The 12,417-nt window shown below is 37.3% G+C and overlaps 1 protein-coding gene across 2 annotated transcripts in view; it reads right to left on the bottom strand.

Annotated features, from left to right (window-relative positions):
• The window catches only part of WWP1 (WW domain containing E3 ubiquitin protein ligase 1), a 109,657-nt gene that overhangs the window by 30,737 nt on the left and 66,503 nt on the right, over positions 1–12,417 (bottom strand). For both annotated transcript variants that reach the window (XM_025870795.2, XM_025870797.2), the window contains exons 9-14: positions 11,529–11,862; positions 5,637–5,732; positions 3,444–3,618; positions 1,101–1,155; positions 932–1,016; positions 675–803 (exon numbers count right to left, since the gene is read on the bottom strand). In XM_025870795.2, the coding sequence (XP_025726580.1) occupies positions 675–803; positions 932–1,016; positions 1,101–1,155; positions 3,444–3,618; positions 5,637–5,732; positions 11,529–11,862 (874 nt within the window). The remainder of the gene's footprint in view (positions 1–674; positions 804–931; positions 1,017–1,100; positions 1,156–3,443; positions 3,619–5,636; positions 5,733–11,528; positions 11,863–12,417) is intronic.

Raw genomic sequence — 12,417 nt, 5'->3', positions numbered from 1 at the left:
GATAGGAACAATGATAATTCACCTATAGGATCAAGAAGGAAGACGGATGCTGGGAGGTGGGCAGATCTGACAGTAGGAATTTGCAAAAAAAAACAAAAAACAAAACAAAAACCCTTTTATGGTTGCTTCTGTTTTCTTTGTGATGCAAAGATATCACACCTAAGAGTAAGGATGAAGGTGAGCTCTGTTTTAAGATACTTTTATCTGGAAAATTCAAATGTGTTAACATCTCATTCCTTCATGAATTACAGTAGCATGATGGGCAGTTAAGAGCACAGTCTCTGTGAAGGCTGCCTTGGTCTGAAACCAGCTCTATTCCCTTCCGCCTGGTTTTGCATAAGTTAGTTATGCTCCCTAAGCCTCAGTTTCTGCACTGAAAAATGGAAAATAATAGTATCTACTTAAGGTTGTTGGGAAATAAAATGAGCTAGTTTATACAATGTTCTTAGAACAATACTCTGCACATAGCAATCACTAGATAAATATTTGTTATCATCATTAACACATTATGTGCTACAAATTCATTCTGTAGTAATGTAAAGCAAAGATGGGTATACCGGGCTCTTACTTATATAGGTTTTCTTGATCCATAAAGTACAATCTGTTGTTAAACTTGAAGCTAAGTTTTTATGTCCTCATTAAACAGCATTTAAGAACTTCAGGTTTTCACTTACACAGATGACTTCCCATTGCGAGGATCTTTGAATGTTGTTGTTCTTGTATTATGATCAACAAAGTACCTAACACCTTCCCGAGTATACCTAATTTCCCAGCCTTCTGGCAAGGGTTCTTCATTCTGTAAGCTAAAAGATAAAGTTAGAGTCATAGGTGAATATTTTCTAGGTACTAAAAACATCCAAATCAAGGTTTACTTGATTCTATCCACAGATATATGTAAGATGACTTAATTAAGGCCACAGCACACACATACCCTTGGGTTCTGGGATCTTCCCACTGGGTTGTTTTCGTGTTATGATTCACAAAGTAAACCCTGTCGGTTGAATCCACTCTTTTTTCTAAAAAATAGAGTAAGCACAGCATTTAATGACTATTTACTATATATACCTTCAGATATTTTTACCAACAACATATCAGCTTACCCCAGCCTGGTGGCAAAGGCCCATATGGGTCATTTTCTGCAGCTAACATTGAAGCCTGATTGGAGAAAGGGTTGGAGGGAAAAATAAAAACATTAATATAAAAGCAAAGATAAACTAAATACTTGGTAGAACCACATTTTATAGTGATTTTCTAAAAAATATGATAAAGGAATGTGAATAAAGTGATTTCAAGACACAAAGTACATTTAAAAATGTTATGAGTTAAGAGGAATCCATCAGTTGATAAAATCATTAGTTTTTCTAAGATGATTTAGAAATAATATATTGAGATCAATATTTTAATTTTCTAGCCCTTCTACAATAATCTGTTAGGAGTGAAAATGAGAGAGAAGAGCATACAGAAAGTTGTGGTATTTAAATGAAAAATATTTAAAAGTACAATAATAATCACAGTTCTCATTAAGACACACCTACTAATAAAACCAACATTAAAATCCAGTATCATCTTTATACAAGTAAATCTTTATCTTAATATTAGTATTCTTTTATATATTCATAAATAAAAACATTCATGCTTACATATATTATAACCCAGAAATATATTCAGAAGAAAATATAAACATTCTATCAATTTTAAAAGAATGATAAATATAAAAATCATCACCTGAAAAAATACATCTTAATAAATCTTGATAAATATTTTATAACCTTATAATAGATGTTGTTAATTTTACCCAATATCCATTTCCCATGCCTTCTTCCTTGACACTCAAACCATGTTTTTGTTTGAGGTAGCAATGTGTCCATCTAATATTCCATTTCCAGCCTTCCTCACAGCTGAGTTGGTAGAACGACCAATTCTAGCCAGTGAGCACTGGCAGAATAAGGGCATCCCTTTTCGAGTAAAAAGGCAGGGCTTGCAAGATAAAAGCCATCTGCCCTTCTCATTCCCCTTTCCCTTTCTTCCTGTCTACAATGGGCAATGAAGCCCAAAGGGCAGCAGCTCTGTATGACCGAGGTAAGCATGAAGCATGGTAACAATGCACACAGAATCTGGGTTACCAGGTGGCATTTACTAAGCCAATGTATGTGTTAGCCTGGACTTTTATCCCAGACTTGTGCTATACTTAGATAATTACACCTCAGCCTGTTTAAGGATGTTCTATGCAGGAGAACACACTTCTACTACTACATCCCTATGACCTAATTCTGCCCTGTTTCCCCAAGGTTTTCACATATACAGCTAAGTTGACCTAGAACAAAAGCACACAGTACGTAATTTCTTGTTTACTATATACAGCTAAACAACGAAACCTTACTACAGATTTCTGTACAAGTTTTAAAGAACCAGCAATTGGTGGCAGCAGGAGATGCTATGTAAGCTGGGTTGGCCCACTCCCTCTATGCTGGCTACAGAATACCAGGAGAATGGGTCAACCTGCAAATGAGAACTTATTATTTAACCTCTGAAGAAAATGGAGCCAAAAGAGCCAAGTTGAGGCAGGATAATGAAAAAAGAGTTATTTAAGTTTTCTTTTTGTGTCTTTCCTAATTCCTCCCTATCTGCTAGCCTCTATGTTTTGGGTTTTCAAGTTGCTTCAAAACACTCTCTAGAGATGCCCGGTACTTAAAATTTGTATTTTCCACTTCCTGTGATCAAACCTATTTAACAAAGGTTTCCCTCTACCCCGTCATCTTTTTTTTTTTTTTTTTTAAGATTTTATTTATTCATTTGACAGAGAGAGACACAGCGAGAGGGAACACAAGCCGGGGAGTGGGAGATGGAGAAGGAGGCTTCCCGCGGAGCAGGGAGCCCGATGCGGGGCTCGATCCCAGGACCCTGAGATCATGACCCGAGCCGAAGGCAGACGCTTAACAACTGAGCCACCCGGGGGGCCCTAACCCCCGTCTTCTTGTGGATGTTTGCTTATGGCAATAAATGGACCATCAATTGGTCAAATTTTCAGATAGCATTAGATTTCTCAGACAAAACTATTTCCACATGAAAGTGTTGTTTCTGAGAATCTGAGATGGGAATCAGAACATCTGGAAAATGGCAAGCCTGATCTTAAGTAAGGTAACCAGTTTTGTTTAAAGCAAACAAAATAATTCCAATTAAAGGGAATTAGGAAAGACAAATTATTTCATCAAGAAATTTCACTTACGAAACTACCACTTAATAAAGACAAAAACTGTACTTATGTTAGTAAACTAGAATTAAAAAAAAAAAACCTAGTGTATGTATATCAGAAATAATTATTTATTAAAGAGTAAATAAAAAATACCTTGCAGTGCAGTCTGTAACATTTCAAAATCACCAAAGTAGAAAAGAGCAAATGCCAGGAGGAAGAGTTGTATTGACATCTCACAACCTGCTCTTACCGAATAGAGGTATCGCTGGTTGAATTGCTGCATCGCTCCCTGCAACTGGTTCCGCTGAGACTGCCACTGCTCAAAGTTGCGGACAGACTCCATGGTGGGCCGCTGCCAGGTTGTTGTTCTGGTGTTATGATCCACATAATAAACTCTGCCGCGATCATCAACTCTTCTTTCCCAACTACCATCAACAAAGTAAGCATGAATAAAAATTGAACAGAAACTGGAAAGTCTTTAGTTAACAATTCACTCATATAATCTAAAAGTCAGAGACACGACAACATAACTGTAAAATTTTGAATATGTAACTTGCTTTTTTTAGCTAAATTGCCTTCCCATTCTACCACTACATGATTTCTAAGAACTGTCTAAAAAAGGGGCCAAAGACTGAATAGTCTCAGTATCAATCTGACTATCCTCTCTCTTTATCTGGTTAAGAAGCTACCGAGTGCTCACTGTACACCTAGCGATCTGCCCTTCCAGCCACTGCCCAAGTTCAGGGCTGTAACTCAACTTACAGGTCTTTAACTTTCCTGCTGTTATCCGGCTGAACACAGTGCAGATTCAGTCATGTCATTCCACCTATCACAGCTCTCTGGCACAGCATTAAAAATGAATCCATTCACCATTTCAGCCTCATCTCTCCTGAGCCCTTTCAAGGGACCTACACGAAAGTCAAATCAACTCACTTGCTGGTCCCAAGTGTGTATGTTTCACTTTGTCATCTCTTTGTTTGAATATTCCCTCAAAACAAAATGCCCTTTCCTATTTCACCACCGACTGAAGTTCTCTCCATCCTCCCAGGTTCAGATAACTGTTAAGTCAATTTGTGCCATTAACTTAGATATGTAGCTTATTCGAGGGACAAGGCAAGCCTAGAGTTCTCCTACTTACCCCCATCTCAGCTCCCTCACAAACACTTCTTCTCTGTGCCATTAACTCATACAATGATTTAACAATCCTTTCAGCAACCAATCTCACAAAAATAACATTACTTGTCTTGAATTTTCTGGACTTGGACTGTGTTTTATATTGGTGGACCTTTAAGTTACATCTGGAAGGACAGATACTCTGAGTGAGTAGCAAAGACAATAAGGAAAATATTGCAGGTACAGGCAGAGTGGGGTTTTTTGGGTATGTATGTACATATGTATGTATGTATTTAAAAGATTTTATTTATTTATTTGAGAGAGAGAGAGAAAGAGCAAAACGAGGGGGAGGGGCAGAGGGAGAAGCAGGCTCCCAGGGAGCCCAAGGCAGGGCTCAATCCCAGGACCCCAGGATCATGACCTGAGCCGAAGGCAGATGCCTAACCAACTGAGCCACCCAGGTGCCCCTCAGATAGAGTGTCTGAGAAGAATAAATAATAGGGACACCTGGCTCAGTTGGTTAAGTGTCTGCCTTTGGCTCAGGTCATGATCCTGGGGTCCTGGGATGGAGCCCCGCATCGGGCTCCCTACTCAGTGGGGAGCCTGCTTCTCCCTCTACCTGCTGCTCCCCCTGCCTGTGCCCTCTCTCATGTGCTCTCTTTCTGGCAAATAAATAAATAAAAACAAAATCTTAAAAAGTATATATATATATAAATAATACAATTCAACTAGCTATCAGCACAATATGTATAAAGAGTTATGAAAGATAAGAACACAAAGGAAAAGGAAGATCTGTTTGTGAATGACCGTGAATGACAGCCTAACAGCATGAATTTATTTAGCCTGTAATAGAAATGTTTTTATTCATTTAAGACCCTCTATAAGTTTAGCCATAATGTAATACAATTTTACTTACAGTAATCTTTTAGATCATAACTTTGAACCACTCTCACATCTCTTATTATATCATTAAATCTCATGTAACATAGCTTAGACCACTATCTGTGGAGAACCATACATACAAATTTTCCTAAATAGGCCTTTCATTCCTTAAAAACCAATGACAAGCACTGCAATTGGACCAAAATTCCATAACTATTCTTAGTAACTCATGCCAGTGTTTGACAATCTCTTGAGGAAGCCCCTTCAGACTAACTGTAGAAGAGATACGATATAAAAAATCTCATTTACTGAAATTATTATTCACAGAAGTAAATGAAAGAAATATAACATGCACAATGAAAGAATCATTTTATGTTATAATAAATAAGTTTAAGAAATCACATGTATGATAAAACACAACTGGAAATGCATAAAGATGCCACATTACCCTGGAGGTAAAGGTTGCGGCCTCTCCCATGTGGTCGTTCGAGTGTTATGATCCACGTAATAAGTTCTACCATGAGGATCTTTTCTCTGTTCCCACCTTTAATAAAAATGCAAAAACAAAAATAAAAGATAACTAAGACAATCTGAAAAATCATTCCTTCTTATAATCAGGAAAATTACCAATAAGTCTTACTTTACACACATATAAAGTTTCTTTTCCCAATTATTAGTGCCTTTTAAGTTCTTAATTATTCCCTTTCTATTAACAGTATCAGAAACTCAATAAATATAGTTAAAGGAGGATAAAGTAATACCTAAAGTTTTAAAAAGTTACTAATTTATAGAATTTATCATCAGAAAATTTATTATCAGAAATGTATCATCAGAAAAGACAAATCTAGGGATGCCTGGGCTGCTCAGTCGGTTAAGCAGCTGCCTTCCGCTGAGGTCACGATCTCAGGGTCCTGGGATTGAGCCCCGCATCGGGCTCCCTGCTCAGCAGGGTGTCTGCTTCTCCTTCTTCTTCTGCCCTTCACCCTGCTCGTGCTCTCTCTTTCAAATAAATAAATAAAATCTTAAAAAAAAAGACAAGTTTAAGCAAAAGTAGAGAACTTTCAGCCTAATATCACACTCAAGGCACAAAATGTTAATGAGGTAATATTTACTTTTGCCTGCAATTTCAAAAATATGTATCTAAAAGATTTTAGCAGAAACTACATTAAAGAAGTGTATGTGGTGACACTGCTCCACAAAAATTCTTCGATATCCATACAGTGTCTTCTTTTTGTATACAACTATCTCCCTCTTGTTTTTGGTAAAACTCCTGAGTTTTTGGACATCCCAATTTCATCTTTTTCTGTTCCATCTCAAAGATTCTCAATCTCTTATTTTCCCTACTCTTGTTTTCTCCTCTGTGATTCCTGTTTCTTCCTCTCCATTCTTTTCTGTAATATGGTATAGAAGAAAAATGTTAAATATAAAATATAAAAACCTCCTTATTTCTGAGTTTAACATTCTTGTTTTCAATTGAAAGTAGAATAAATGGAAGTATTTTTCTCTCTCTTAAACCCCAGGAACCAATTTAATTTGATTCCTCTTGGCCTTTAATTATTAAACTTTTTTTTTTTTAAAGTTATTTATTTTAGAGAGAGAAAGAGAGCGGAGTGGGAGGTGGGGCAGAAGGAGAGGGAGAGAGAATCTCAAGCAGACTCCCCACTGAGCATGGAGCCTAACACAGGGCTTGAACTCATGACCTTGAGATCATGACCTGAGCCAAACCCAAGAGTCAGACACTCAACCGACTGAGCAACCCAGGCATCCCTAAATTATTTTCTTACACAATGATTATACATATTAAAGCTATTCCCTACACAAGGTGTACACATATACACATACTTACTTAAAAAAGACATGTAAAAAAATTAATAGTTTACTTTTAAGCTGCATCCAATAAACACATCACAAAATGTTTCAGAATAACTATGAACAATACAAATGCCCAAGTTCACAACTGACTCAGGATCATGTAAGTTGTTAAACTTATCTGTTAAAAAATTACTATTGCTCTCTTCCTTTTTGTGGCCTTCACTGAAGCACCAGTGGCCGAAACGAAGTTCAATCCCTTTGTGACTTCTGACCAGAGCACACTTGAGTAAGTAAATATGGAAGAATTTGGTGAAATATATTACAATAAAATAACCGAATTAAGTTACTGACTGAATAACTAGCGGTTTCAAACTTGGATAATGGGACAGATAGTAAGACTTGCCTTCTCATAAACCACAAAGAACAGTTACCTCATTCTCTCCTGTACTGCTAACCTCCGTGTCCACAGACTCCTCCTCATTAGAATCTGACTACCCTTTAAAGTCTCTCCCATTTAAACAAACAAACTTTAAACTCTCCCATTTTATAAAACAAAAACTAACCCTCAGTTCTCCATTTCCTCCTGCGCATTTCCACCAACCAAACATTCCTTTCCCTGTGTGTTCACAGGTAAAAAGCTTTACATACCAGTTCTCTTTAAATGTTTTCTACACACTTCTACCCTTCCCATTCACTCCATTACACAGCACTCTGAATACAGCTCTATTTCCCAGAAACTGCTTTGTCAAAGGTCAACAATAAATAATTTGTTGTTAAATTCAATCGGTGCCTTTCAGTTCTTATCTTAAATTTTTTAGCAGTTTTTGACCTTGTTAACCACTTCCTCAGAAGCATTTACAAGCCAGGGCCTTTGCCCAGTTGTTCACTCACTCAAAATCATTTAATCAGGCACTAATTCACTTATTTAACAAAATTTATTGAGTACCTGCTATATGGCAGGCATGGTTTTGGGTACAAGAAGTACAGAAATGGACAAAATAAAGCCCTTTCCAGTCCAGTGGAGAGAAAACGGACTAGACACAAATATATGTCACATGGTGATTTAAGTGTTACAAAGAAAAATAATACAAGTTATGCTGATTAGAAGAACCCGACTCAAAAAATTCATGCTGATTCCATTTATACTTAGTTCTGTAACAGGGAAAACTAATCTAAAGTCTATAGTGGAAAAAAAATTACAACAGTGACTGACTGAAAAAGGTACTTAGAGAACTTTCTGGGATGATGGTAATATTCAATATTTTGATAAGGGTTTGGTCACCAATATATGTGTTTGTCCAAACGCATCAAAATGGAATGTAAACTTTACCTAAAAAACTTTAAACAAATATTGAACTCTAGTTAATGACAGACAAAAGCTGAAGTACTGAAGGGCAAAATATACTGATGTCTGCAACTCACTGATCTGCATTTAAAAGTTAGATGGATAGAGAGATGAAGAGACAGGAGATAAAGCGAACAGTAAAATGTCAATTACAGAATTTACTGTTAGGTATCAGGGTGTTCACTGGCAAATTCTTTAAATTTTTCTGCATGTTTATAAATTTTCCTAGCAAAAAGCTGGGCAAAAATAAGACAGCGTAAGGGGATGGGTGCAGAGCGGCCTGATTTAAACAGGGGGAATCAGAAAAGGCCCCTGGAGTAAGGTAACATTTGAGCAGAGACCTGAATGAGTCATGCAGATATCAGAGGAATAACATTCCACACACAAGTCTGGGCAAATGCAAAGGTCTTTGGGTGAGATAATGCTTGGCATAACATTCAAACATCATCTCCAGACTGGAATACTCTTCTCTCAGAACACTCGTGATTTCACTGGTAATTAGCTAAATAGCTGAGCAAGTTACAAAGAGAGGAAACACAGGAACTAAGAAAGATTTCTGAGGAAAGAGAGAAGATGATGTAAATTTGAAAACTGCTAACTCGGACAAGTTACACAAAGAGAGTACTGCCTAAGCCAGAAGAATCAACCTTTGTTCCATTCTTCTTTTCTACTGCCTCTTCACAACTAATTACCAGGATACACCTTATCATCACCCTATGAGACTAGCGTCCATCTTAGTGCTGGCTATTTTAATTTTTCACCTGGATTAGAAGTTTCTAAACTTTTCTTTTTTAAAGCATCTTTTTTTCCTTAAGATTTTATTTATTTATTTGAGAGAGAGAGAGAGTGCGAGCAGGAGTGAGGAGGAGAGGGAGAGGGATAAGCAGACTCTAGGCTGAACGTGGAGCCCGAAGCTGGGTTCAATTCCAGGACCCTGAGATCATGATCTGAGCCAAAACCAAGAGTCAGACACTTAACCAACTGAGCCACCCAGGTACCCCCGCTTCTGAACTTTTTTGATGACAGTTCACAGAATAAGAAATATGTTTTACATAAACATCTCTGTACTAGAATGCTATTTACCTACAGATTTTATACACACAAACCCGCACCAGAAAAATAAACTTTCTGGAAACAATGTTTTCTCTCACCTCAACTAACACTCTTCAGTATTTTCTATTCTGGTCTATACTGATTTACTTCAATTATGTGTTCAAATACTGGTCATAATCTGCTAATGGGGTACAACCTGCAACTTGAAAATCACTTATGTAGGTTACTACAAAAGTCTCCTAACACAAAGATCACATATGGTGGCTATAGGCATGCTGAAGCATTTATTTGGCCCCCACAGAATTAAGCTTATGTGCTTATTATCATTTTAAATCATAATGCCTGCTTCTCTCATTTATAAACCAGCCTGGCTGCTATCCTAACTTGTCTCCTTGACTCCTAAAATCTGTCTATACCACTGCTAGAATGCATGACCTAACTAAAATGTAAACAGGACAATGCCACAACCCTGCTTAAAATTCATTAATGTTTATTCATGGTTTTCAGGAAAATACTCCCACACTCTTAGAAAAAGTATACAAAATTCTTCATAGAACTGTTTACTCTTTAGTACTACATGTGTCACTTCCTCAAATGCTGAACTCAAGCTGTAACAAAATACTATTTCCTGAATTCTACTTATACATGTTTATGGATGCCAGAGATCTGAACATACAGTTGGCTCTACTGAAAATGAAACCTTTCACTACTGGCGCCTACATTACTGCTCTGCTAACTCCTAACCCTCTGGTAGAAATGCACTCAAGGGTCATCTCTTTCAGAAAGTATTCTTTGATCTCAGTAGTGTAGGCTACTCTCCCCACCCACAACCTGCTAAACTGAGGTCTAGCCCACTTTTAACTATGCGGTATAGTTGCTGCTTACTTATCTTTACCCTCCCACCAGACCATGAGGTTCTTAACAGCTTCTTAGATATACGTGTCACAGTGGCAGACACATGAAACTAGGATAAGTGACTAAGCTGCCAAAGACCGAAAACAAAGGGACAAAGAGATTTTTGAGAGAGAAGGGAAGATACTTTAAGGTCTGAAATGCTGGCAGGAAACAAGTGGGGATTTCCAGAAGTAGCTGAAAATAAGCTCAGAAAAAGGTCTGGCCCGGACAAACAGATTTGATAGTTACAGTGACGGGAGAGCATGAGCGCCAACAGAGGAAGAAGAGCATGCAAGCATAAGAACAAAGGCTAAAAAAGGCTGAAATCACTAGTAGGCAGTGGGCAAATCAGATGAGGCAGCAAACAACACTGAGAAAAACAGTTCAGAAAACAAGACAGGGCTATGAATACAATGACTGCGATGAGAAACTGAGGGCAGAAGACCTCTAGCAGTGCAGTTTCCACAGCTCCAAGAGGAGCCCTGCTAACTGCTGCGAGCTGTGCAGGGAAGCACTGCGTCCGTACGTCTATTGCAGCACCATCAAACTGTACCACATATATGTGTACAAATCTGAGCCACTAGAAATAAACTTTTTGAAGTCCGAGACAATGAATGATTAACTCATATTAGTATCATCAAAGCCAAGTAAAGAGTCAAAAAAACCTGTTAAGTAAATCTGGGAGAGATGACCAAATGGAATACACACATAGGATAACTCTTTAAAGGATATCTTGGGAAGCTGAATATTTTCAATGGGAAAATTTAAAGGGAACTAAGAATTATTAAGCAGCAACGAAAACCTGAATTTTTAACAGAGGTAATCAGCAGAGTTAGGTGACTTTCTCAGCATTCAGTGCTAACTGAGAAAAAGGATGGCCATGTTGGGCCCTGGGGAACAGACCATAAAGGAAGCTAGAGAACTGAAGTAATTATATAGTGTTATGGTCATTCTTCTCTAGAAGTAAAAATAAACCAAGAATCAAATCAAGTGTGTCTTGCAAATTAACATTAGGTTTTTTCTTTTTCCTTCATACTGCACATACTTCATTAGTAACTGTCCTCAGTTTTAAAAAGTACTTGGTTTGTGGCAAATGAATTATATCAATCAGATTCCAACTTTGATTTCAAATTACTAAACAATGGAAAAATTTTATATACACATTCAACAGTCATATTATTAAAAAGTTGCTATTCAAATGTAAGTCAAACTTCTAAAAAAATATATTTAACATACCCTGATGGCAAAGTTTCTGTGTTGGTATTTCCAGACTGTTGCCGTACAGGTTCCGCACACCCATCTGGTTGTCTTAATTTGGCTGCCTCAAAAGCAGAATTATTTCCAGAATTAGAGGCAGCAGGGTCTAAAGTACTTCTAGCTTCAGATCCAAATGCTGCACTGTTAGAAAGAATACATTCATTGTTTTCTGAGGAAGTCAGTATTTCTTGTGGAGGATCTTCAATAGTAGTATTAGTGCAATTTGAAGACAAGGAGGTTTCTTCAGGTACTGTTGCAGTAGCCATGGTGGAAGCATTATTGGTTGGTGCAGATGAGGATGATTCTCCATTAACTGAAAAGAGAAAAATCAGTAAGATGAACTATCAAGGAATGATAAAGCAAACAACTCACCAGTTATACTTATTTAGTTCCTAATCCACCCCGAGTAATGTATCAGGTACTGATGAAAATAAAATAATGTTTTTTCTTGCTCACATTTTACAGATGAACATATAAATAATAAAAATTTAAGAATACAGTTGACCCTGGAACAACACAGGTTTGAGCTATGAGGGTCCACATATATGCAGATTTTCTTCAATAAATACAGTACAAACCTTTATGAGTTTCTTTAACATTTTCTCTTACTGTACTGTAATGCAGTATATAATAGATATACAAAATAAGTGTTAATTGACTGTTTATGTTACTGGTAAGGCTTGAGGGTCAACAACAGGCTATTAGTAGTTACATCTGTGGGGGGACTCCAAAGTTATGCAAAGACTTTCAAATGGCAGGGGTCGGGGGTGGGGTGATGTTGGTGCTCCAAATCCCTGTTGCTCAAGGGTCCACTGTGTGTATACACACACTAATAACCTTAACTTAAGGAAAAGAGAAACCAGCATGA

This window comes from Callorhinus ursinus, unplaced genomic scaffold, assembly GCF_003265705.2.
Source record: "Callorhinus ursinus isolate GAN/ISIS: 27379988/994484 unplaced genomic scaffold, GSC_fseal_2.0 scaffold5, whole genome shotgun sequence".
Taxonomy (NCBI): domain Eukaryota; kingdom Metazoa; phylum Chordata; class Mammalia; order Carnivora; family Otariidae; genus Callorhinus; species Callorhinus ursinus.
This window is presented reverse-complemented; position numbering and strand designations above follow the sequence as displayed.